This window comes from Ictalurus furcatus, chromosome 10 (assembly GCF_023375685.1).
Source record: "Ictalurus furcatus strain D&B chromosome 10, Billie_1.0, whole genome shotgun sequence".
Classification (NCBI taxonomy): domain Eukaryota; kingdom Metazoa; phylum Chordata; class Actinopteri; order Siluriformes; family Ictaluridae; genus Ictalurus; species Ictalurus furcatus.
In genome coordinates, this window is record NC_071264.1 from 17,076,193 (window position 1) to 17,102,743 (window position 26,551).

Here is a 26,551-nt window from a genome sequence, read left to right on the forward strand (position 1 = left end):
TGTGTAAAGCAGTTCATTAAGCTCTCAGGCTACTGGAGCTGCAGCGTGGATGAGATAACACTCTTAAATGAGTTTGTGCCTGCCTTCCACATCGGCTTTGCCCTTGGGCACTGGATCATTCTGCCACGATTTAAACTGCAGCGCAGCCTAAAGTGGAAGTGTGTTGACGCTGTTCCCAGCTCTTTAATGAGTCTCTTTCTGTTTTGTCTTCACCCACAATCTAACAAGAGAATATTAAAGGTGGCTGTGAAGACGTGCAATAGCTGTTTGATTTCTAGCTACGTTATGAGGATAGGCTATTGGTAGTAGGCCTACATCATAATCGAGTCCAAAAAGGAAAAGTGCATTTGGAAATGAAAAAGAGAGATCACACATTAGAGCAGCGCTCTTAACGCAGTACTGTGGCAGTGACAAATGTGGTGAAGGTTTTGAGGATTTTTGACCTGATTTCCTGTTTCATCAAGACGTGTAGTCACAAGATAACTTCAGGAATCTGGCCTAATTAATATTCTCCACATATAAAAGATATTTCCAATACACTATACTTCACCGAGTTTTATGCCATGTTGTCAGTGGAATTAATGACACATCCACAGATTTTGGCCCATATATTTTCTCCATTACCTATGAGAGAAATCTCATTAAAACAGTCAGTGAATACGAGGAACTTAGTTTGAATACTGATTTGTGTAGAACACTTATGTTGTATGTGAATATAATGAAACTCCATGCCTTTTATTTTCAGAAAAAAATATTATTCACCAATCAAAATGCTTTTTACATCTATGAAAATGTCCCATACCTTTCACTCCTTTGCCTTTATTTATTTATTTATTTATTTTACCTCATTCAGCTTAATTTGCTGTTTTCTTTAACACATAACATTGATGAAATGGCTGTTTTAACAGACCTTAGGTTTGCAGAGGATGCTAGTGATGTTTAATTAGCCTTTGCTTGAATCTGACCTATTAAGACACGAGTGCTCTTGAGCATATCAGGAAAAATAGCTTTTACTTTTTAAAGTGTGGAGTGGAATGGAGCAGTTCACTGTAGCACTCTGCACTGGATCCAAGTCGTAATATGAGATTTGCACTGCATTGGACAAATAAATCAAATAAATTTCTGTGCGAGACAGAAGGGACAGTTACATGACATTTATGAGACATTCTGTTTGCTCAGAAAATTGTGTTCGCATTTTGCAGTTGGATAAAGGTCTAGTCATTGTTTCAGGTAGTACTAAAGATAACTAGACATTAGGGCTAATTGCTTATAACGGACACCTGTAGTGCGTTTGTTACTGCATGGCATTTTAAAGTGGTCACAAATGTCAAGTTTATTTTATGCAAACAACAAATCAATTGAGAAGCAGAGGAAATATAACTATGTACAAGGATTATTTTTTTTTTAAAAATCACCCTTTGATTGTTTCTAAAAACTTCTTTTTTTTTTTTTTTTTTTTTTTTTTTTTTGACTAAGTCACAATTCATTATTTAAGTGCCAACAATACAATCACACACCATGTGTGGGTCCAGACATCCACACACACTCGAATTGAGATCCCATTTGTCATTATTTGTTAATACGACAGATTAAAACAACAGAACAGTTGCTCAAGTTCTGCTGTCATTCCAAATTATAAATCAAACCTGTGAAAACACGGGAAAAAAAACCTAACACCAGTTTATCTCACATTCAGAAACAACACCAGACTACATTCAGAGTGCTGCAAAGAGACGCAGAGAAAGTCTCCAGAAAACTGTTTTGTTTTTTGTTTTTTTTCTTCTCTGCTTTCCTTGGCATTATTACACCCTAAATGCTGTCTAGCTGAATGCACATCACTGTTATAGAGGATAATCAGAGGATGAAGGAATGGACTATACATGCTCATGCATTAAAAAAATTCACCAGCTAACATCGTTATCGTTCATGGTCAATGTGGATTTCTGAAAAACGAAAACGGGCAATCCAAAATGAAAATGTTTTCTCTATGGGACATTTAAAAACCGCTTTCACTCCGCGCAATTAAGCTACCTGTGTTCTCATTGATTTTCTCAGACACGAGCATCTTACAGGCTGCTGCCTCAACATTCACACATAATCCCCACTCACAATTGCAGACTGTGTGAAATCTTATCTGCTGTCACTGGCAGGATGGGGTGTCCTCGTGCGGCCTGACAGATTGCCGTTTCGAGCAAAGGATCTTAGCAAAGGCCCTGCGAAAGCTGCTGTGACACAGTGGGTACAGGAAAGGGTTGATTGCTGAATTGAGCCAGAGAAGCCAGAATGTGACTTCGTACCAGTGATGTTCTATACATGTGCCGCTACAGACTGCACGAATGATCATGAGCAAGGTGTACGGAGCCCAGCACACGCCGAAAACACACACTATTACTGCCAAAGATTTGGCGATCTTCTTGTCCCGCGAAAGGCGCGAATGCTCCCCATTCCTCATGGGTGCCTGTGACTGGATCATGCGTGTCTTTAACCAACAGCTCAATGCTCCTTTCTTCTTATTGACCGTCTTCAGAGAGAGAGAGACCGAGTGGCTGCAGCTGGGGTCTCCGCTGGAGGACGGAGAAATCTCCAGGTCTCCCTCGATCACAGCCGAAACAGCTGCTGGTTCACTGGAGGAGACTTTGCGTGTCCTGACAAAGAACACTGCGGATGAGGGTGACGCACCACCGTCCACCACCCTCCAGCCATCCTCTTTCTCTGCACCGCGGTGAGCTGCGCGGCTCTTGTTCCGCCGCTGGATGTTGAGGTAGATGCTGAGGTTGAAGAAGGTCACTGAGATGAATGGTGAGAAGAACTCAAAGGTAGATGCACTAAGCAGGAAGTACCATGTGCAGTAGAACTCTGCAAAGCACTCGTCGGCTGGAACGATGCTCTCGCCAGCTACATCCTCCCAAAAGATAATGGCCGGGCCGTAGAGGAGAAAAGCCAGCAGCCACACTGCCAGCATCTTTCCCACAGCGTGCCGAGTCATTCCCTGCTGTGCTCTGTACCTCACCTGGGAAATCAAGTAGACAAGAGGTATAATCAGTAGGGTTGTAACGATACACAAAATTTTTATTTGATACAATATTGTTTCTATACAATGTATTTTCCATACAGCAAACAAATGCACCTGAATATGGAAAGCATTGTCATAGTAATTTTGTTATTTCGCAATAATTAAACCTTAATAATGAGAAAGTTTGTGGGGTTCATTCGGACCCTTACCAGCATATAACAAACCAAAAGCTGTGAATTAGAATATAACACAATCAAACATGGCTAATTAAACATTTGCTCTCTGGCCCAGCTTTCACTGGTGTGCAGGGTTGCTAGGTCTCACAAAATTCCCAACTCAACTACTTCTCAAAAACACACACGAAGGCCAAGCAATATAGGCATTGGAAATGGGAGACGCTTTTTTTCTTCTTTTTCTCAATCTTTGCAACTTACATCTAGACAGAAAACAACATAAAACATAGAAGCTTTTGTATGAGACCACCCAATTTTTAGTTGAGTAAATGAAAGTAAAGAACACTTAATATTCGGTTGCGTATCCCTGGCTTACAAATAACTGCATCAAGCCTGTGTCTCACTGACGTCATCAAATTGTTGGGGTCTTCTTTTTTGATGCTTTTACTGGAGCCTCTTTCAGTTGTTGTTGGTTTTGAGGCGTTTCTCCCTTCAGTCTCCTCTTCAGGAGGTGAAATGCAACTCAATTGGGTTAAAGTCTGGTGATTGACTTGGTCAGTCTAAAACCTTCCACTTTTTGCCCCTGATAAAGTCTTTTGTTGAGTTGGCAGTGTGTTTTGGGTCATTGTCTTTCTGCATGATAATGTTCCTCTCGATTAATTTTGATGTTTTTAAGTTTTTCTTCACAGCTCTCATAATGTTTCTGTCATCAGCTGTTGTTTTTCTTGGCCGACCCATTCGGTGTCTTTGTCTCAGTGGTTTCTTTCTTTTTCAGGACATTCCAAATTGTTGTATTGGCTATGCCCAATGATTATGCAATGCTTTTCCTGCTTTTTTCCCCATAGACAGCTCGCTCATCTTCATTTTGGCTTATCCTTTTTAACGACAAATTCAGTTTTCACAGGTGAAACTCAAGGCTAAAACCAAGAGTAGATGTTCAGAGCTATTTATTGTTTAAACAATCAATCACACCTGGGTAACAAGAAACACCTGTCAGTCACATGTTCCAATATTTTTGCTCACCTGGGTGGTCTGAAACAAAATGCGCCATGTTCTGTGTCATTTAACAAATCTACATTAACCAGGAAATAAAAGCTAAACTCTTTTCTCATATTCATCTTTTGATCTCGAACCCAAATGTTTTCAGTCTACAGCAAAAGCAAATGAATTGGCCTTGCCGTTCTAATAGTCTCAGATGGGACTGTAAGTGAAATTTTAATGACAAATAGCCTACTTTATTATGTAGTTTTTTAAATGTGTTAGTTTAAATACAATACGAATGTTAATTATTCAGACATCATTAAAAAAATATTTTTAAACATCAGTTGTCTTTTTAAAAAAAATTATTTATAATCAATTAGAATTGATCATCTAAATATGATTGCTCCATTGAATAATTTTAGTCTTTACCTTTTAAATTGATTCATTTATTCCAAATCATCCGATTGTTACACCCCTAATATCAAGCCATCTCGTATAAAGACACAAAGAAACTGGCCCGACTGCTTATATCTTGCTGTAATATGTTCACTGCACAGCCTTAAGGTTTATGCTTTTTTTCTTGTAGCCAGTAAAGTCATTTTGTGGGTGTTTGCAAAATGTTTATTTTCATTAAATTAACTAATGTAAATGGTTTGATACAGTGGTCTATTGATATTGATTATGTTGTGCTTAACAAAAGTCTGCTATTTTCACCAAATTAAAATGTTTTGGGAATAGGTCCCAAGTCTGTAGCATAATATTGCTCAGTGTAAAAATAAGAGAAGTAGAAGGTTCACTGGGATAATGATGTTATCTGTGAGCCACACCGTTACATGGTTCTGTGCAGTTCTCTCAAATGGCCTGTTAGTGCAGCAGTTTAAGTTCTGTGCTAATGACTAGAAGGACTGGACTGACACCATTGGGCCCTTGAGCAATGATCTTATCCGTCAACTGCTCTGGGCTTTACACTTGGATTAGATTCTGCCTTGCTGGTACACATGAGTGTGGAGGTTTGAATACTCCATGGTTTGTAGGTGAAATATACATCTATTTCACAAGTCATACAGCTATAATAAATAAATAAATAAATAAATAAATAATCCCAAGAAATGTAAATGCTAAACAACCCAATTCAAACATTAAAATCAAGACAATGGTTTGAAAAGATAAAAAATGAGCACATTTTGATCAGAGAATAAAAGTTCTATAATATTTAGATGACACTCAGAAAAAGATCAACTATGATCATCTAAATTGTTTCAATATGTAAGAATGAAAACACTTGGGGGTGTGCTGTGACAGGAAAATAATCAGCAACAGTTACCACCCTGAAGTTGATTATTTTCCTATAAAAGAATACCCACTCTAATGTGTTTGTTCTTTCTTATACCACAGCATTTTACCAATGGTTCCAATTATTTATTTATTTATCGAACAATGTATACTTTTATCTATATATAGTTACATTTAACATTGTGGATCATCCTCAAAACAGGTTAGTTCCTGTTATCACTTACGTTATAGCAACTATAAACAATTGTTCCCTCACCAGCCTCTCTTTTTTTTCTTTCTCTTGAAGTTAATAAGACAAAAATGCAATAATTCATGTTGCAGAGAAATGGGAAAATGGTCTGTTTTCACGTGGCAGACTTTCCCATGGCTCTGGCTGTTACAAAGCACTGACCCTGACGCCTTTCATAAATCTGAATAAAACATCACCTCACAGAAAACCTCACCAAATTATGTGACGTGTTGACTATACAAGTCTGCACTTGACCATGTAGTTCTGTGAGTTAATGAAGAAACGTCTGAGAAACCAACTTGTGCTATCATGTTATAAATTAAATGTCTTCAACTGCATGTTTGTTTGGCAAATAAAAGTACATAGGAAAGTATCAACTTATTAAGAGCAGTATTCCAGTTCTTTGCTCTCTTTGCCCCCAGAATCAATCACCAGCAACTGAACAACACACAAGAGCCCTTTGTTCTCTACAATTTGTTCTTTAACCGAAGTAGGGGGTTGTGACATACAATAAATAACCCCTGGTACACCCCTACATATTTAATATTTGCAGTGACAATAAGTTACCACAGCATTACTTTATGAATCTGTCTTGGGTTTCCTTGAGATATTAATCAAACCGATTTAATGCACCTCCTGTGTGTGTGTGTGTGTGTGTTTGTGTGTGTGTGTGTGTGTGTAAAATTGCTTGTTTAATTGAACTGTTGGGAATGTCCTCTGCTTTAACACAGTTTATTGCTGTGTATGCAGCTTTGCTTTACAGCCGGTACCTAAGTGTAGACAACAGTAGAGTAATAATAATATGTTTAATTTATATAGCGCCTTTCCAGAGCTCAAGGACGCTTTACAATGCAATGATACATAACCAAATTGCAACCAAACACAGAAAAGAAATACACAGTACAGTCACTGAGAAAATGCACTATAACCAATTGGGACAGATAACACTGAGAAAACAGATTAATTTAATTGTTATTTGAACTCAGAGATGGATGTGATGCTGTGAAGAGTGAGAGGGAGAGAATTACAGATTTTATGTGCTACAACACTGAAAGACCTTCCACCCATGGCTGAGAGACGAGATCTAGGGACAGAGAGAAGTCCGAGTCCAGAGGACCTGAGAGAGCGGGTCGGGTTGTAGGGGAGAAGCAGTGCACTATGATAGAAAAGTGCCAAACTGTGAAGTGATTTAAATGTGAGCAGGATTATTTTATATTTAATGTGAAATGAAACCGGTAGCCAATACAGAGTAACTGTATCCTCTAGTTTCAGATAATACACCCCTTGTTAGGCTTTCTCAAAATGTAAGGCACAGACTGGGGACGGACACTCCTGTGACTGATGGGTCGGAGAGAAACCAGAACCAGGTCTGTTATATTTTTTTTATATTTATCTGTGACCAGCTACTAAAAATTTAGTGACACAATTAAATAGCACTTTTAAAACTATTAACTGAAATGAACGCTAAAACAAACATCTATGTCAAGCAGTTTTAAGAAATCCTTGATATTATAAGTTTCTGCACATTTTACATTTCCCCTAATGTTAACACCTGAGTCAGATCACACAGGGTCTGATCATCTGAACATTAGAAATGCCCGGGTCTGAGAGTGAGAGCCGGTGTCTATGTGGAGAATATGTGTACTAGTTATAATATGATTGTCATTTCTACCACAGAATTGCTATTGAATTCTTGTATCTGTCTGTAGGTGTTGATTAATATTCTATAACAGCAGCTAGCAGTAATTCAAGCTGTAAAAGTTACGTTCACACTAGCGAGCGACAGGCAACCATTCATTTTCTGAGTATACGCATATCACAATGCCTCGATTTCAGCAACAGTGTGACATGAGAATTGAGATATTCTCAACTTTATGTAAACTAGGTTACGATGCAGTAAAGTGACAAATCCAAATAACTGTCTCGATTAATTCCATAGACCAATTTTTTTGGCAGTTGTCATATAGCATTTTTTCATTCCCCTTCTCACAACTTTAGGTCTTACTTGCAATTAGTTTCTATGTACTGCTTAACTCAAGAAAGAAAATGGAATAAACTGTAGCTTCCTCTTATCCTGTCATATACAACATCTCATTAAATGTGTATCAAAATATTAAATGTGTATCAAAATATTAAAAAGAAAAATAAAGCTTGGGAGAAAATAGCAGAAAGCATGAGTGTTTTCCTGGAGAATGTTTGTAGCTACTAGCTAGAACAGTTAACTTGTGCTGCTAATAGCTAATATCATGTTTGGCACATAACGTGTAAATCAACAAGTTTTCACACCAATTAGTACATAATTTGTGTTTTACTAGTTACAAGAAGATATAAATATATATATATATATATAGGTATGCGGTTGGTGCCACTGTTGAGTGCATGTAGCTAGTACAGTAAGACTGTACTGCTAATGAAGCTAATAATATGAAGCCTGACATGTAATGTACATCAAATAACAAATTTTCCACACTTGTTTCACTTTATTAAAATATTAGAGTTAAAAAACGCTGGACGGACCGTACACCCCCACGAGCGATACCAGTAGCACTTGCTCCACTCCCACATCTGCAAACAACATGAACGACTTAGGGTCATTCACATCATAGGTTTGTATCACATGTAAAGCAGAAGAGCTACATAATAAAGTACACAAAGTCTCATAATATACATGTTAAAAATGTGCTGTTATTTAACACATAATCGTTGATATTGTGAAATCTTCTATAAGGAGACCTTTTAACACGAGAAAGTCTATAGGACAGAAGTGTTGGTGCTTTATGATTTTACTGTAACTTGTTTCATGGACATTTGACAACATTAAATGTAACTATAAATGGTTAAAATGTATGATGTGTTCATTAATAAATAAAATAAGTGGCAAATTACTGTGGTATAAGATGAATAAAACATCTCACAACTTCAGACATCAAACCACCCCATCATGCATTATTTTTTATAACAGCATGCTCCGTCTTGTTTTATTCCTTACTTATGAAGTAGCGTTAATCATCTTGCAGTAAAATTAGTGGACGTTTTTGTCATGTAATCATTTTTAGCATTGTATGCAATTGTAGCACTTCAAACCCATGAAATGGCTATAAATGAAAATCAAGTTCTATATTTTTGTTTTGCTCCAATACTCCTGGTTTTGTAGATCCTAGAGTAGTGAAGGCACCTTTCATCTAGTGATGGATGGCAGTGGTGTTACTGTGCGAGCTTACAGTAGGTAATGCTCCCGGGTCCAGCCAGAGAGAAAGTGCAATGGCTTCTTCCTTTTCAAAAGATGACAAACGAGACTGAGGCAGTGAAAAGCAATCAACTGCTTCTGTTTGGCAGTGTACAAGTGCAAGTCTTTAAGGTGTATTTTCGCGATATATTTTTCTTTCACTACAACTGGAAATAAAAGTTGCCTCGGGGGAAAGTGGCATGAGTGTTCTGGCCCACAGCTCTTCCTAACTTTTATTAGAGCATTTCACGCCTCACAGCTGTGAATTCAGAGATCACATAAAACCTTGGTTTGTTTGCAAATTTACACATTTCTTTTTTCATTCCAGTTCTGACAGGATGCGTTTTGCCTATGTCTCTTTTATGCAAGTTCAATGGCTGAAAGGTTCAAATGCTATTTTATACAAAAGGTAGCATGATGAAACCCTGTGTTCATGTCAGTTCAACTCTCCACTTGTTCAGTATTTCCCTAGAAATGTCAGAGAAACATTCAACATACAAGGAACACTTCTTTTGAGGCTCAACTCTTCTGAAATGTTAAAGGTTTACACTAATAGTTGATTAATGACTGATGGAACACACTTGCTCTTTTAAAAGGAATTAAAGAAATAAATAACTATTGATGTGATAAACTGGATGCAGTAATGTTCTTTAAGAAAACTGGATTAAATATCTATTCAGGACTCACACAAAAAACTCATTATGTATCAAATGGCAGAATATGCTTTTGATACTGTAATAGCTGCAAGTGTGTATTTGCTTTTAGAAAAACAGGACGCCACTCTGCCCTCCGTTTTATAAAAGGCAAAGATGCTTAGCGATCAGGGTTTTTTCCTCCATGGAGAATTAGAAGAAGAAAAAGAAGAAGCCTTTATTTGTCATATATACGTTATAGCACAGTGAAAGTCTTTTCTGTGCATATCCCAGCTTGTTAGGATGTTGGGGTCAGAGCGCAGGGTCAGAGCGTAGGGTCAGCCATGAGCAGGGAGGGTTAAGGGCCTTGCTCAAGGGCCCAACAGTGGCAACTTGGCAGGGCTTGGGCTTGAACCCCCAACCTTCTGAATAAAGGAGGTCATTTCTTAAAACTGTATGCCACCTCCCGGTGTTGGAAGCGCAAAAATAATTTTGAGCTCACTGACCACATTTGTACAAATTGTACAGGAACAGTTCAATGTGAAATTGTGATTGACTTCAATACTGGAACTGCTCTGATGTGGTGCTATGTTGTAATCAGCACAAGAGATCTGGAAAGACACTCCTGAATATTTGTACTGTACATTGAGTACTAGACCATTATCAAACAGCTGAATCGTAAATCAAATATTTAAGATGTGGTGTATGCAATCACTTTTATACTTATGTTCTCTTATAATGTCTAAACAGTGAGCAGCAATGGAGAAAGTGCTATTAAAATACGAATGGTATATCTCCAAAAGTATATTTTAACTGTCAACCCCTTTTTTTCAAATTTTCTTAGAAACAGTTTTTTAGAGACAGTTCCTGAGAATGAAGATGACAGGCAAAATACAGGATACCACCACAACCACCTCCACCACTACTTCTATGTTAAAAAATATAGATTACATAGTATTTTATTAAATAATATTTAAATGTCTGACAACACAGTGAAGGAAAGAAATACATTAATTATTTCTTTATCTCTGCATCTCATTAAATGAGGCTTAATCTAACAATAGCAATTAGCAACAGAACTGCTTCCTGTGGGTGGGTAATTATTTTTGGAAATCATTAACACTTTGCTCTGCTGGTGAACAAGTAAAAAAAAGTAGTAGCGTTGTTCCAAATAATTATAAAAACTTCTTTCTAGGAATAAAGATATTACCATCTCAGAGTAGGATTTTGTACATTTCTCTTAAAACCATAGACGGCCATAGAGACACAAATTTATTTCTTCCATTCTGTGAGCAGTATGTGAAGCTGAGCAAAGTCATTATAAGCAATTACATGAGCAGCTTTTCTCACAGACATTTTATGGTTCTTGACAATCTGCTAGGGCAAGACTGCACTGAGCAAATTGTGTTTTTATCCAGATGGGTAGTCATTTATGCAATATGGCCACAGTGTGATAGAGCAAATAAGTAATACTGTGTACTATGATAAGGAAATCTGGAAATAAAAATGCTAGAAGGTTAATGTTACTTCTAGGTGTGCACATCTCTTGAAATATGTTACAATATATTTAAAGCAGGATGAGCTACTTATTCCCAACAACTATTTATGCATAGGTCTGAAAGGAAAGTGATCCAAGTGATCCATTTAAAAATATTCTAGCATACACTGGGGAAAAAAGTTCAGAATTTACTTAATTCAAATGTGTACCTTGGTTCCACGTGAATAAGTTGAGCTGTATTTACTCAATTTGTTTTTGCACATCCAACATGATCTGATCATGTATATTCAAAGCCCTGGAATAAAATCAAACTCCACACAGTCACTCAAGCGCAGGATCATCCCAGGAGCATAACATCAGGAGGCAGCAACATTACGTCCCCAACATCCCCGAGATTTTATAACATAACAGGATCACATTAAACTAAATTAATTAATAACACTCACAAAATTCAAACTAGTAGATTGGATTCTTATTTAAATTAAATTTAGTATAGGCAATTAAATCACGTTTTGATATCTATACATAGTATAAATCTAACTGACCACATACTTTATTTTTTTCTAGTTTAATTTTCTAATAAAATAACTGAATCCTTGAAATGTCAAAAAAAGGAAGTAAATTGTAACTTGAGATATTTTATGCAGATAGATATCAGATTTGAGCAAGCAACATAAAAATTATGGTGAAGATTATTTTACATAATTATTATTATTAATTCAAACTAGTTAGTTTTAGTTGAGTTACATAAGTTTGATTATTTGAAACTGTTTTAGCAACACTTTCATTTGGAAGCTCAAACAACAATCAGAGGGCACAAATACACCTTACTGATGATAGCCTCCTGAAAAGTTGCACTTGAACACAGATTACTGACTAATGTGTGGTGGGGAAGGGGACAAGGCTTCCAGGATGTCAGTTAATATTGCAATATTTGCTAAATAAAGAAAATGAATTTTTGGGTGATAACTTGTAGCAGTGATGTTTAAATGTGCAGCTTTGCAGGTCTGATATCTACGTACAACATTCTGTGCCTGCCTAAAACAAAATAAATGGTTATACCAGGTCATGGCAGTGGTAATAACAGAAATGACTTTTTACCAGACTGTTCTATGGGCTGCCATAGACACCCTAGCCATTTCTGACCTTGACCCGTCTCAACTGTCCAGCTATAGACCAATATCAAATCTCCCCTTCATCTCTAAGATTTTAGAAAAGGTTGTAGCAAAGCAGTTATGCTTGTACTTAGATAGGAATAACATTCATGAAATGTATCAGTCAGGATTTAGACCTCATCATAGCACAGAGACAGCGTTAGTTAAAGTAATAAATGACCTTCTACTGACCTCTGATCAGGGTTGTGTCTCGCTGCTTGTGTTACTCGACCTTAGTGCAGCTTTTGATACTATAGATCACACTATTCTCCTTGATAGATTAGAAAATGTTGTTGGCATTAAGGGAACAGTCCTCTCCTGGCTCAGGTCTTATCTGACCGATCGTTATCAGTTCGTAGATGTAAATGGTGATTTCTCCATGCGTACTGATCTTACTTTTGGAGTTCCACAGGGTTCTGTTTTAGGCCCACTGCTCTTTACTTTATATATGCTACCCCTAGGACAAATTATTCATAAACATGGAATTAGCTTCCACTGTTATGCTGATGATACACAGTTGTATGTTTCAGCGAAGCCAGAGGACAGACAGAAGCTTAGTAAAGTTGAGGATTGTGTAAAGGACATTAGACAATGGATGTTAACTAACTTCCTTTTACTTAATTCTGATAAAACAGAAATACTTTTATTAGGCCCACGTGTAGCTAGAAGTAATCTTTCTGATCACATGGTTACTCTGGATGGTCTTTCTGTTTCATCATGTACAGCAGTTAAATACCTTGGAGTGATTATTGACTCCAGCCTATCATTTGATGCTCATGTAGATAATATTACTAGGACAGCTTTCTTTCATCTCAGAAATATTTCTAAGATAAGAAACATATTGTCACTACATGATGCGGAAATACTAGTTCATGCATTCGTCACCTCTAGATTAGATTACTGTAATGCCTTACTGTCTGGATGTTCCAGTAGGAATATAAATAAGCTCCAGTTAGTCCAGAATGCAGCTGCTAGAGTCCTAACTAGAACTAGAAGATACGACCATATCACACCAATATTATCAATACTGCATTGGCTCCCAGTAAAATCTCGCATTAACTATAAAATACTTTTATTAACCTATAAAGCACTAAACAGTCTCGCGCCACAATATCTAAGCGACCTTTTGGTTTTATATGATCCGCCACGCCTACTTAGATCAAAAGATGCAGGCTATTTATCGATTCTAATAAATAGAATCCATAGAAAAACAATAGGTGGTTTGCACCTTCTGTGCTTGGCCCCCTAATAGGCTGTCAATATGGTATCAAAAGTAAAGGGGTAAAAATGTTATGATAAAATGTTTTTGTGGTTAGTGTAATCTCACACAAAAATATGAAAGAAATCTAACATTTAATTGAAGTAAATATTTATTCTAAAAAAAATAATAAATAAATAAATAAATAAAAGACCCTGATTAAAAATATATTTTTTTAAAAGCAGACGTGTAACTATTTATTATAGCTACTGCCTGATTTAGGAAGGTCAGCATACTTTTGTTATTGCATTTGTGTATTCTCTAATCTTCCCCATGATGATGAATGACTGAATATGACATGTATTTGAGTTGGGTAAGTCACTGGGTGAATTGTAATACAATGTTGAGATTTCAGTGAACGTTTAGCATCTAGGACACTTCAGGTATTTTGCTTGCTCCTTTTGCAGCTACTGACAGCTTGATGAATATTGGCTGAATTATTTCAAACCTTTCTGATGGCAAGGAATCATTCAGGCTTTTCAAATCTGAATGCTGTTTAAAAAGATTGCATTGCTTTACTTTACTGGCTCACAGCTGGGCTTCACTTCCTCTTAAACAGGATGGATTTCAGCTTAACAGGAAATTATTAGATATGCATCCCATGCCTCAGATGACTTCCACAGCACTCTAGAGAGATATTCAGGGTGAGCCCGTTCACTTGGGTTCAATGGACTTTGCAATAATAGTGAATAAAAGAACTTCCTAAATTATATTCATCCAGCTCACAGCTGTATTGTTACAGACTTCCAGAACCACTTTTTACTCATTTGCCTTTTTAATGAAAGTACATTCAACAAGTATTCAAGCTTCCCTGGTGTATTACTTACTATGCCTTTTAGACACTATCATTTTTATATCTAATATCCATATTTATTCAGAAGTGACACTGTATTATCACTAGAGGTTTTGATTGATATGAAACATTTTTAACTCTCTACTACAAACTCCCCAAAGAGCTTTTGAAAATGCTTATCATCATGCATAAATAGTCTCCTGTAAGAATTTAGTGCAGAATGAATTATTCTGTTATCTTGCTGGCTCCCATTGCTGGCCTATAAGCAGAAAGTTCTGCCCTTACCAGCAGTAAGCACCTTAGGAAGTGGTTTTAGCTAGCTAATTAAACAGCTAGCAATCATATCTAAGTCAAGATGTCTATTCTGTTCACTTTCTTTGACAAATAATTTTCAGACAAATTTGATTCTCTCCTTTCTGAAGTATGTGAATTTCATTTGATAAACCTAATGATAGATATTACTTGCCCTTGTCTTTGCTACTTAGCAATGGCTGTACTGTTCACTGTAAGTAATGGATGAACTGTTCACTACTTAACAATGATTGTACTGTTAACTATAACTAATGTTCACTATAAGTAATGAATTAAATGTTCACTGTTAGCATTGGATGAACTGTTCACTGTTAGCAATGGAAGAACTGTTCACTACTTAACAATGGGTATAATTGATTTTACAATAATAGATTAATCTCTCGGTTGTGCAGTGGAAGAATTCAAAGAACCGACTTGCGTTCTCGTGAAGACCAGTCTTGACAGGCTATCTTGGAAGAACAAACTCGGAAGGACAGGAGGACATAGAACACATCTTTGCGAGAACTGAGATATTCTGCGATCTTCCTGGTGCGCAATGGGCCGTCCCACTACATTTCTAGTAGCAGGATAGGGCCATCATCTCTTCGGTACTCCCAAAGTAATATGATTCAGCTGGTAAACAGATTTACTGTTAAATGGCTGATTAACCAGTAATAAGTAATAAGCTCTATATTACACCTGCGACCTCATGTTAACTAAAAACTAAGCTAACGAGTTTACCGTTACCTAAAGCTAGCATAGTTTAAATTAGGGATTAATTTGAATTTTCAACAACCTCATATATATTTCAATCTAAATCATATATTCTTTTTAGATGCATATTTAGATTTTTGTTGTTAAAAAGACGTTAAAATTTAGTCATTAGGCTCAGGCTTCTATCATCAGTCATTGTTTTGCCGCAATAACTTCTGGGACTTCAAGCGGGTACAGTGCACTCAAGTCTGTATCCGATGTATCCTCTATATCAAGAACACATCCGCGTAATTTCATGTGCCCCCGGTACTTGTGTTCTTGAATATTGGAATTGAAATGATGATCTCACAAGGGCACAAGTTCGCATAAGAAAGCATATTGAGAAATGGCTCTTGTTTGAATATAGGGTTCGTACAGATGCTTCATAAAATAAAATAAAATTCCGGGACTTTCAAGGAGTTTTCAAGCACTTTTATTTTTTTCATGAGCTGTCATTCAAACATTCTTTATTTCTTCTTTTTAAATTCTTTTAAAACTCTATGTGCTCACATACTGTATTTAACAAAGCCGATCACAGCCGATTTTTCTGTTGTCAGACAATGGAATGAGTATGAAATAGAAACGTAGTGCATTAAAACCACATGTTAACCAGCAGTCACTTACAAGCCACTTCCAATCTGCTGCTCTGCACTGCTGAAATCCTGATTTTATAACCGGGACATCGTCTGACTAAATCACCATACATATAAGTTCCCCTCTACTGCATGAGTTATTACATCTTCATAATATAAATATATGTTTTTATGTATTTGTATTACTTGAATTAGTTTAAGTAATATAAATATATAAAAACATTTTGAAAAAAAATGTTTAGGTGGGGTATCTGGTAAATGTGCAATGGTGGAAATTATATATATATATATATATATATATATATATATATATATATATATATATATATATATATATATACATATATATAAATAGCATAGCATATAAATAACACAGAAATAACACAAAATGTATGACATGGCACGTTCTTTTTTGTTATGTCAAAGTTAAAGCCCCGTTTTTCCATTTACATAGGAAAATAGTAATTTTGTATTATTGCCTATCAATAATTGGAGATAAATGAATTGTTGCCATATGGCAACACCATGCAGTAAAGAGTTAAAGACAATGCCTGTGCTGTTATGTCGGCTATATTTACATGTAAAGTAATCACTCAGAGAGAAAGTTAGAAGCAACAGAATGTCTTTCTTATTTTTTCTTTCACACTGAATGTGCTGCTCCTCTCTGCCCCTCACTGAACAGAGTAGCCGCAGAGAGAGGTGCACCTGCGGTGGTAAAGCAAGACCTTGCACACGCGGCCAATACTGGCGGCTCTCTTCTACGGAAAGTAGCTAAGGTTTGTCTAAAAATAAACAGTTTAAAGTTTTTAGTGATTTTGTATTAATTGACTTTTTATAATTCAAGCACTTTTTAAGCACCACTAGACAAAAAAAAGGTTAAAACTAGGCTAGTTTTCCAGTACTTAAATTTTAAAAAGCCAAATTCAAGTACTTCAAGCACTTCAAGCACATTGTACGAACCCTGTGAATACCTTCCTTGTTTTTCAATCATATCCAATGCAGTGATTGAGTAGAGAAAAAAAATATCTTATCAATGTATTAAAGTTATTGTGTCAGCTGGACTCTGAGGCTAATGTATGGATGCAATATTATCTATCAGTAATTATCAGTAAATGTCTACGTCAGCTGCAACTACATGGAGAAAGACGATCCTCTGAACTTCAGCATTCAGATGAGGTTGAGATGGTAAAAAATTTTGCTCTTTTCAAATATGAATGCCAGTGTCAATCCTTTTATGCGCTGTACCCCACACCTTGTTACATTATTCATTTCTACGTACCTAAGACCATGTCTCTTTTCTAGTTATTCCTGTGTTATACCATGCCCCTAATAATCACAGGAAAACAGTATTTGTTGAGTACTCTATTTAAAAACATGAGTGAAAAGCAGCTGTAACATACTATTTCCTGTTTTGATCACTAATTTTTCCCTCGGTAATATTTCCTTGTCACTTTGTATCATTGCTCCCATCTTGTTTGGTGTGCTTATTTTTGGTATGGGCCTTTTTCATGATGGTGAAGAATGTTACATAAGGGCTCACTTACATCCAGCCTCATTTTACTACATATTAGGGAGTTTAAAACTATACTCTGTGAAAATACATCACTTAGTTTTCTTCATTTAGCCATGACTTTTAGATTTGGGGTTAGCATGAGAATCCACGCTCAACAAACACAAGCAGGATGGAAAGGTCAGTGAGAGGGGACCGGCTTGTTACTGTGATGTGTCATGTATGAAAACTGTGCTATTTTTATGTTTGTGCAATCTGTATTCTCTCAACAGTTTCAGACAAAAAACATCATAAACCAAATAAACACTTTGGGGTGCACAGAATAAAAGCTGCCCCTTTCTCTTGTGTTATACTGAACAATTTATTCATTTATTCATTTTTTAACATTGTGTTGGCATTTTGTGTTGAATCACATGCAGAGTGATAAAATGTCTGTAACAATTATTCTGTAGATGAAGTGAAAATTTATGGAAATTATTAGTTTTTTTTTAATAATGATGCTAGGAAATACTCTACCTAAAGCAACAGCATGCAACATTTTGTGTTGTTTGAAAGTGGACAAAAAGCAGGTTTTTAATATGCATGTAATCAATCACTGGTAACACAACACATCTCACTACAGGGATGGACAAATCTGAGGCCCTGTTCACACGTATATGGATATTTTTGAAAACTTTGTTTTTTTCTATGCGTTTTGGCATCTAGTCCACTCAAAGACGCTGTTTTGGGTCACTGAAAAGAAAGCTTTTTGTTGAAGGACAAATTTTAAAATACTGTTTTCACAGTAGACTGGAAAAACATAGATTTTTGAAAACACTGATACCACAGGGTCATTCTGCACATGCAAATTGTGCTAGGCCTTAGTTTATCATGGCTGCTGTCCAGGTTGTTACTTTGTGGTCTGTAAGTTCTTTTAAGAATCGTGTCTTTCTGCCATGAAACATTAAGTACTTAGAATGTGTTACATTTAAACATACAGTGAGGGGAAACAACTATTCAGACACTTCTGTTTTTGTTATTTAATATACAGTCCCTTACAAATCTATTGGAACGGCAAGACAAATTCATTTGCTTTTGCTGTAGACTGAAGACATTTAGTTTTGAGATCAAAAGATGAATATGAGAAGAGAGTTTAGTATTTCAGCTCTGATTTCCTGGTTTATATATGTAGATTTGTTCAACAACATAGAACATGGCACATTTTGTATCAGACCACCCAATCTGTAGGCGGGCATAAATACTGCAGCATGTGACTGACAAGTGTTTCTTGTTACCCTGGTGTGGCCTGTTAGATTGATTTTTTTAAACAATAAATAGTGCTGAACATCTACTCTTGGTTTTAGCCTTGGGTTTCACCTGTGAAGACTGCATTTGTTGTTAAAAAGGATAAACCAAAATGAGGATTAGAGAGCTGTCTATGGGAAAAAAGCAGGACACTCAGTCAGAGGTATTGCAAAAACATTGGGCATAGCCAATACAATGATTTGGAATGTCCTGAAAAAGAAAGAAACCACTGAGCAACAGACACCGAATGGGTCGGTCAAGAAATACAACAACAGCTGATGACAGAAACATTATGAGAAAAACCCAAAAACAACAGTCAGTGAAATCACCAACAACTAACACAGGGCAGGGGTGAAGGTGTCACAATCCATTGTTTGAAGAAGACTTTGACAGCAGAAATATAGAGGCCACACCACAAGATGCAGCCCACTCATCAGCAGTAAATATCAGACAGCCAGATTGGAATTTGCACAGAAATACAGAGATGAGCCACAAAAGTTCTGGAAGCAAGATTAACCTCTACCAAAGTGATGGAAAGGCCAAAGTGAGGAGAAAGAAAAGATCTGCTCATGATCCAAAACATACAAGCTCATCAGTCAAGCATAGTGGAGGTAGTGTCATGGCTTGGGCTTGCATGGCTGCTTCTGGCACAGCAGAATTCAGTTTACAGAAACATTCAGCTTGTCATATTTGGAGAAAGAAGGGTCCAAAAACACCATAGCCACAATTAAGTACAGGGGTGGGAGTGTCACAATATGGGGTTGCTTCTCTGCAAATGGTACAACATTATTACACGGCAATAACATGGAAGGAAACATGAATGGAGCAATGTACCTGGACATATCAGAGGAGGATTTAATATCATCGGCCAAGAAACTGAATCTGAGGAGAAGATTGACATTTTAACAAGACAATGACCCCAAACATACAGCCAAAACAACGAAGAATGCCTTGCATCTCCTGACTTGAATCCCACTGAAAATTTATAGAGGATTTTGAAATTGCAAGTGCATCAGAGAGATCCTCATAACCTTGGGTAATTGGTTTGCCAAGAGGAGTGGGCCAAAATTGAACCACAATGCTGCAAAAAGCAAAAAATGTATTCTTACTGTAGACATCTCAAAGCTGAAAATGCCAATAACAGCTTTGCAACAAAGTACTAATATTGGCCATTTGTGATATCCAAATACTTTCTTCCATATGAAATTAGGTTTTTTTAAACATATGTTTGTTTATGCTTATGAATACTTTTTTGTTCGGGTTTATAAGTAGAAAGTAAAAAGACACTATGTGTGTATATGTGTGAATATCCATCCATCCATCTTCTACCGCTTGCTCCTTCTCAGGGTCACAGGGAAATCTGGAGCCTATCCCAGGGAGCATCGGGAACAAGGCGGGGTACAGGGTGTCAGTCCATCGCAGGGCACAATCACATACACACTCACACACCCATTCATACACTATGGACACTTTGGACATGCCAATCAGCCTACCACACATGTCTTTGGAAACCGGAGTATCTGGAGGAAACCCCCCGCAGCACAGGGAGAACACGCAAACTCCGCACACACATGGCCCCAGCAGGACTCGAACCCCAGACCCTGGAGGCGAACGTGCTAACCACTAAGCCACCATGTTCCAATAGGGTCAATATTGACTCCAAAAGTCAATAGGGTGTTTTTTTTTCTTTGTCAGGTCACTGAATAGGAGAAAAGAGGCTGGTAATTGCTTTCTCAAAAACCTATTATTATCCAACTCTTAACTACACAAATACCAAACCTATTTCGATCAGGCAATTAGGAATAAAAAACTAACAGGGATTTGTCCAAACCTGCAATATTTAACATAGGGAAAATAGAAACAGTTACTTCGCCAAAATGATTTTGTTTTTAAAATCGTGGTGGAAAGAACTGTGACTCGGGAAATTACTGCGATGTGTATGTGGTTGAAATTAGTACGTACAGCTCTGGTGACAGACAGGAAGCGGTCGTAGCTGATTAACACTATGTTGAAGACGGAGGCAGTACAGAGTAGATAGTCCATCACGAGCCACAGCTTGCAGAGACCACGGCCCAGCATCCATCGGCCTGTCAAGATGTAGGGCATGTACACGGGGATACAGAATGCTCCTGAACAAACAATAATGACAATACATAACACAATTACTTGAAATAATGAAGAGTCTAAATGATTCAGTCTTCAGCATTTCATTCTCACATTCAAATAATGAACGCTTTTCATCTATTTCCTAGAGATCATCTGAAGCATGGCTTTCAATACAGAGCAGAAGCTGTTCAAAGGCACAAAGCATCTCTCATCTCTGCAGTCAAACATATCACATCGAGAAGAAAAGAAAGTGACATGTCCCACAACTGCTTCCACAGCAGATGAAAATGAGTCGCACAGCTTGTGTATTTGAGAGTGCTCTTTCACAACTGAATACAAAAAACCTCATTAAGTCCTCATCCTTGGAGGATGCGCTGGCATTCACCCCTAGGTAGGCTTATTGAGGGGGTGAGGGTGAGGGGGCAATTTCAGGACAAAGGAAAACTCATCATCCCCTGCCATTTTGTATCTCTGTAAGAATTCTTTAAGCGATCACCAACCAGTCAGAGCTTTAACTCTGTCTCAGTCTAAATTCTCTTCAGTGTGTGAATCGGCCACTTTGAGCAACTCTTCCACAGCTCTGACAGCTATTAAACAGAATGTTTCAATGTCTAACACAGGCAAGATTTCAAATGCCCAAATCGGCACTTCAGTAAGACACTTGCAAGACTTCAAATAAAATCAATGACAGGCTTTCACTCGTGCTCATGATAACTAATACGATGTGACAGTACCAAAACCCATTGGAAAGCATGCTACTAACATCCATTTCTCATCATCCACGAGGATTCAAACCTAAGTGTCAGCTGCTAAAAAAATCAAAGCCATTTATAAAGAATAGAGAGAATACAAAAAAAACGCTAAGAGTTATAACTATAGGCTTTTGCACAAACCACTCATGATGCACCTGTCAGTGTATGTGTGTGCGTGTGTGTGCCTGCGCATGTGTGTGTGTCTGTGTGCGCGTCTGCGTGTGCATGTGTGTGTGCGTGTGTGTCTGTGTGTGTGTGTGCGTGTGTGTGTGTGTGTGTGTGTGTGTGTGTGTGTGCTGTGAGAAGATGATAGGAATGGCTATTCTGGAGTGTTTTTAGCAGAACAAAACCAGTTTCGGTTGTTTGTTCTATCACTTTCAGTGCTCTGATTGCAAGGAGGAATAAACTGGATCATTGAGGCGACAAGACAGAATATTTAGTCTCAGAGTTAGACAGAACACTCAGGCGTTTGTGTGGGAGGCAGTGATGCACAAGTGACAATACAACAATGACCATGTAATCGTAGGCAAATGAGTCTTCGCATAGCTTTGAAGATCGCAGTGGAGAGGTGGAGAAGAAACGTCCTCAGCTCAGTCGAACAGTCCTAGTGATAGAAATTGCACTGGAGAACCGGACTGTCCAATGGGAATCACAGAGCATCACAAAAAAAAATGAATGGCAATAGCAGGACATTTATTATCCTCTATATGCACACCGACATAACTACATGTGTTTGTTTTTCGGTTTTTGTCTTATCTAGTATGCTTTGACAGTACTGTAAATGCATATGGTCAGTTTAAAAACACTAGGTTAAGCAAAGACGTGAAATAAGTGGAGTTTTGTACTTGAACGATTCCCTGCACTTGTTCTCCCTCTTACAATGTAATATCTTATTAATAATAATAAGAAGAAGAAGAAGAAGAAGAAGAAGAAGAAGAAGAAGAAGAAGAATGTCCAGGTTGTTAGTAAATAATAATCCTTGGGGTTTAGTTTACACAATTATGTAAAGTGTCTATAATTGTAATAACGCACAGGCACCCAAAACCAAACGGACTACCTACCGACCAGGAAATCAGATATGGCCAAGTTAAGGAAGAAGTAGTTGCTCTGATTTCGGAGGCTCTTGTCCACGACAAAGGCAAAGATGACCAGCGCGTTTCCCACGACCACCACGACCACCAGGGTCATCATTAAGGCGGCCAGGAGCACGGTAGCGCCGCCGATACCCGCATGTCCAGCACTGGAGTTACTGTGTCCAGAGAAGCAGGTTAGCATGGTCAACTCCGTGCTGCCGTTAACCCACATAGATGAGGCGACTTTACACACATTGTTCGTTGTTGTTCTTGTTGTTCTTGTTGTTCTTGTTTTAAACACGTCGAAGTGTCCTTTCTTCCTTTCACCGAAGAGGATGAAGCTTCCGAATTTATTTTTAAATGTTGTTTATCGCTACCGTTAAAAAAAAAAAAATTAAAAAAAGTTCACCAGTACATGCTAATATAGTTTACTGTCGCAAAAAAGTCAGAATGTTAGAAAATGTAGACAAATAATTCATTTTCCTAGTGGTAAAGTATCGAGAAGCGTTTATTCCCTGCGCAGAACTCCATTCGAGAATTATATATATATATATATATATATGAATATGTATTGGAAAATGATTATATATAAGAAATAACACCTTTTTCGATTTTTGAAGAGGTGATGTGACGGGAGAGCTGAGGTGATAAACCAACAGCTCGACCACTGAGCTCGCGCTTGGACAGCGCGTGAGTAAAATTCTTCGCGCCACCCTCCCGAAGGCACCAAAGGCTGCGTCCCAAACCTGCGTACTATCCCTTTACGTAGAACGCCTCCAGATTGGTAACTATGGTAACCTACTGTCAAGACGTGCTTATAGTAACATTGTGTTAAGTACACTAGAATGGGATTTGGAACGCGGATTCTGAGAAAGAAATAAAGCACAATTCTGAAGTGTGAAGGTTACCTGTGTGGAGGGGGGAAAAAAACCCATACTTAGTTAAAAATTATTCCAGAATTAAAAAAAAAAAAAAAAAACTTTTTGAAACCAACACCCTATTATTTGGGTTTGCCAAGCCACCCATTTTATTTGTGTGAATAAAGTGAATAAAGATAATGTCATTTTTATTTAGAAACCAGCATGGGCATAGCTAAGAGGTGGCCAGTGCCAGCCCAGCGTGAAGTATGGCCACACGTCAGGGAGCACTAGTTAGACATAATAATCATCATCAATATCATCATCATAATCATAATAGTAATAATAATAATAGTTGGTGGTGGTGGTGAGTGCGGTTACGAATGCTAAACTGAATGACGTGGTAAGTCTCGCTATGATAAGCTAGCTTGAATAATAATGGAATGCCTACTGCAACAATTCTGGAATATATCTGGAAAATTAGAAAGTTCATTTTATTTTGTTCACTGGCAAGGAGCAAGCTAGTTTAGTTAGCTAACACAGAAGTTGATCCCACCTTAGATTGCCACCCCAATAAAGCCATTTACCACTGTAAATATCTGGCCACACCCCTGGAAACCAATTAAAATGTGCTGATCTTAAAACAACAGTGAAGACCACATATGTCGACTCACTTCTATATCGAACTATGTGGTGATTTTCAAAATCAGTTAATACCAAATCAGATTTATGATCACCTATGGGAGCACAATACACAATTTAATTCAATTTTAAAAATGCATATAGTGATATTATGGACATTGGACATTTTAAACAATGGAGCTTTACAGAAATCTAGAGTGTTGATGAGTATATTTAGATCATTAATGAGCAAGCCAGAGGCGACAGTGAAGAGGAAAAACCTCCCTAAGATGACATGACAAAGAAACTTTGAGAGGAATCAGACTCAAGAGGGAACCCATCCTCTTCTGGGTGACGCCAGGTTAAAATGCGATTTTAAGTCCTTACTCTTCCATAACCAACATTACATGGCCAAAAATATGTGGATACCTGACCATCACACCCGTATGTGGGTCTCCCCCAAACTGTTGCCACAAAGTTGGAAGTGCACAAATGCACAGAATGTCTTTGTGTGCTGTAGCTTTAAGCTTTCTCTTCACTGGAACTAAGAGGCCCGAATCTGTTCCAGCATGACAATACCCCTGTGCACAGGGTTATAGCAAGGTCTATGAAGAAATGCTTTGCCAAAGTTGGTGTGGAAGAACTTGAGTGGCCAGCATAGAGCCATGACCTCAACCCCACTGAACACATTTGGGATGAACTGGAATGCTGACTGTGCCCCAGGCCTCATCGCTTGACATCAGTGCCTAACCTCATTAATGCTCTTGTGGATGAATGGGCAAATCCCCACAGCCATGCTCCAGAATCTAGTGGAAAGCCTTCCCAGAAGAGCAGAGGTTAGAATAACAGCAAATTAAATGTGGAACGGGATCTTCAAAAAGCACATATGAGTGTCAGGTATCCACATTGGGCCATATAGTGTATATATTATAAGGCCAAACAGTACTGAGTCTGTTGAAAGTATGTACATTATGAGCACAAGGGTTTTTATGATCTTTTATGATTTCAGGGTTTTATCTTTGAATTTGCATCCACAGCAATGTTTAGGCTATACATGTTTGCTCTGTTAGAAAAAGAGTTCCTGGTTTATCCAGAACATCAACTTTTTTATTTACTATTGGCTTTTTGAATCCTGTCCAGTCACAAAAGTCATTTTGGCAAATGAAGATCAGCAGTTCGACTTTACTTGTACGACAGCTAAAATGGAGCCCAAACCATGTGATGATGTTCTTCAAAACCAAACAGGATATCACATCAGGTTCATAACTAATGCATTGAATGACACAATACATTTATGATCCAATACTTAAGTGAATTGTATGTTTTCTCAAATGATAAACCCCTGGAGTCTATGGCCGAATCACAGCCGTGCTGATTTTCAATACAACAGCAAAATTGAGAGTGTGATATTGTTTTTATACAACAGTTCTATGAACAAGAAATTAATATAGAATAACTGACATTTCAGGCACAATATCTCCAAACATTTTGTTTATTTTTGCTTCGTCAACAAAAAAAGCCACAGCTTGATTGAGCATTGTATGTTGCCATGCAGCACGCAGACTGTCTGACAGCCCATAGTAAGTGTAGTAACGGTTTCAGTGTAATGAACTATTACTAGAAATGAAATTTTATGTAGTAACATAAATAAGCAGAGTGATACAAAGAGTGACATGTACCAGTGCTGTTATACTAAATATCAGCAGTCTTGGCATGTCACTTATCAAATTATATTAGTGGACCAGAACTAACTGTTGTATAAATAGCAATATAGCATTACTTATTTTTCTACAACAGGATACGTATTTGGATCCTAAAGACCACTGCTATACCTTTGAGGGTGTCTTTACTTTATACTAAGGAAAAGAAAAATACACCAGTGTATCAACCAAGATACAACTTTTATTAAGTTTGTTGTGTTCAACCCAGGTAAATGTTTGGTTATAGTTCCATTTGTTTAAAAATCTGTGTAAGTAAATTGTAACCAAATTATACTCAATTAGTCCTGGATTCTTTGTTTATATATGGTTTTGGCAAGGAAAAAATTCACTCATTCCACCTGCAGGAGATGTTGTGTTGATGAATTGCCTCATTTAGGATCAGTGCCATAGACTGCAAGAAAGGAAAAAGATTCAAAACATGATTTGGGATCAGTGCCAAGAAAAAGCATGCCACATTATAAAGAAAGAGATTGAAAACATGATTCCTGCTGTATGATTCTAATCTTTATACACCACAGCAGAGGTTCATGCAGTCACTCTATGGCAGAAATTACTAGACAGATGTCCATACGGCACGCAGCAAAATCCCATGGTATTAAAAGATCACTATCTACCTATATTTTCTTGCTCTGAGATATGAAAGTACAATTGAGTGTCATAGTGTAGGAAATTAATGTATGCATTATGCACACAGTCTCGTACTATCTTGATAAAGAACTTGCGTAATTATACGCTGTCAG

The 26,551-nt window shown here is 37.4% G+C and overlaps 1 protein-coding gene across 1 annotated transcript; it reads right to left on the bottom strand.

Annotated features, from left to right (window-relative positions):
- Positions 1–1,140: 1,140 nt before the first annotated feature.
- On the bottom strand, positions 1,141–22,919 carry LOC128614123 (histamine H3 receptor). The gene is made up of 3 exons (XM_053635423.1): positions 22,601–22,919; positions 20,644–20,810; positions 1,141–3,010 (listed from the first exon to the last, which is right to left on the bottom strand). Exons 1-3 carry the CDS (start codon positions 22,842–22,844, stop codon positions 2,141–2,143), a joined length of 1,281 nt encoding a protein of 426 aa, XP_053491398.1. The 5' UTR covers positions 22,845–22,919; the 3' UTR covers positions 1,141–2,140.
- Positions 22,920–26,551: the final 3,632 nt, after the last annotated feature.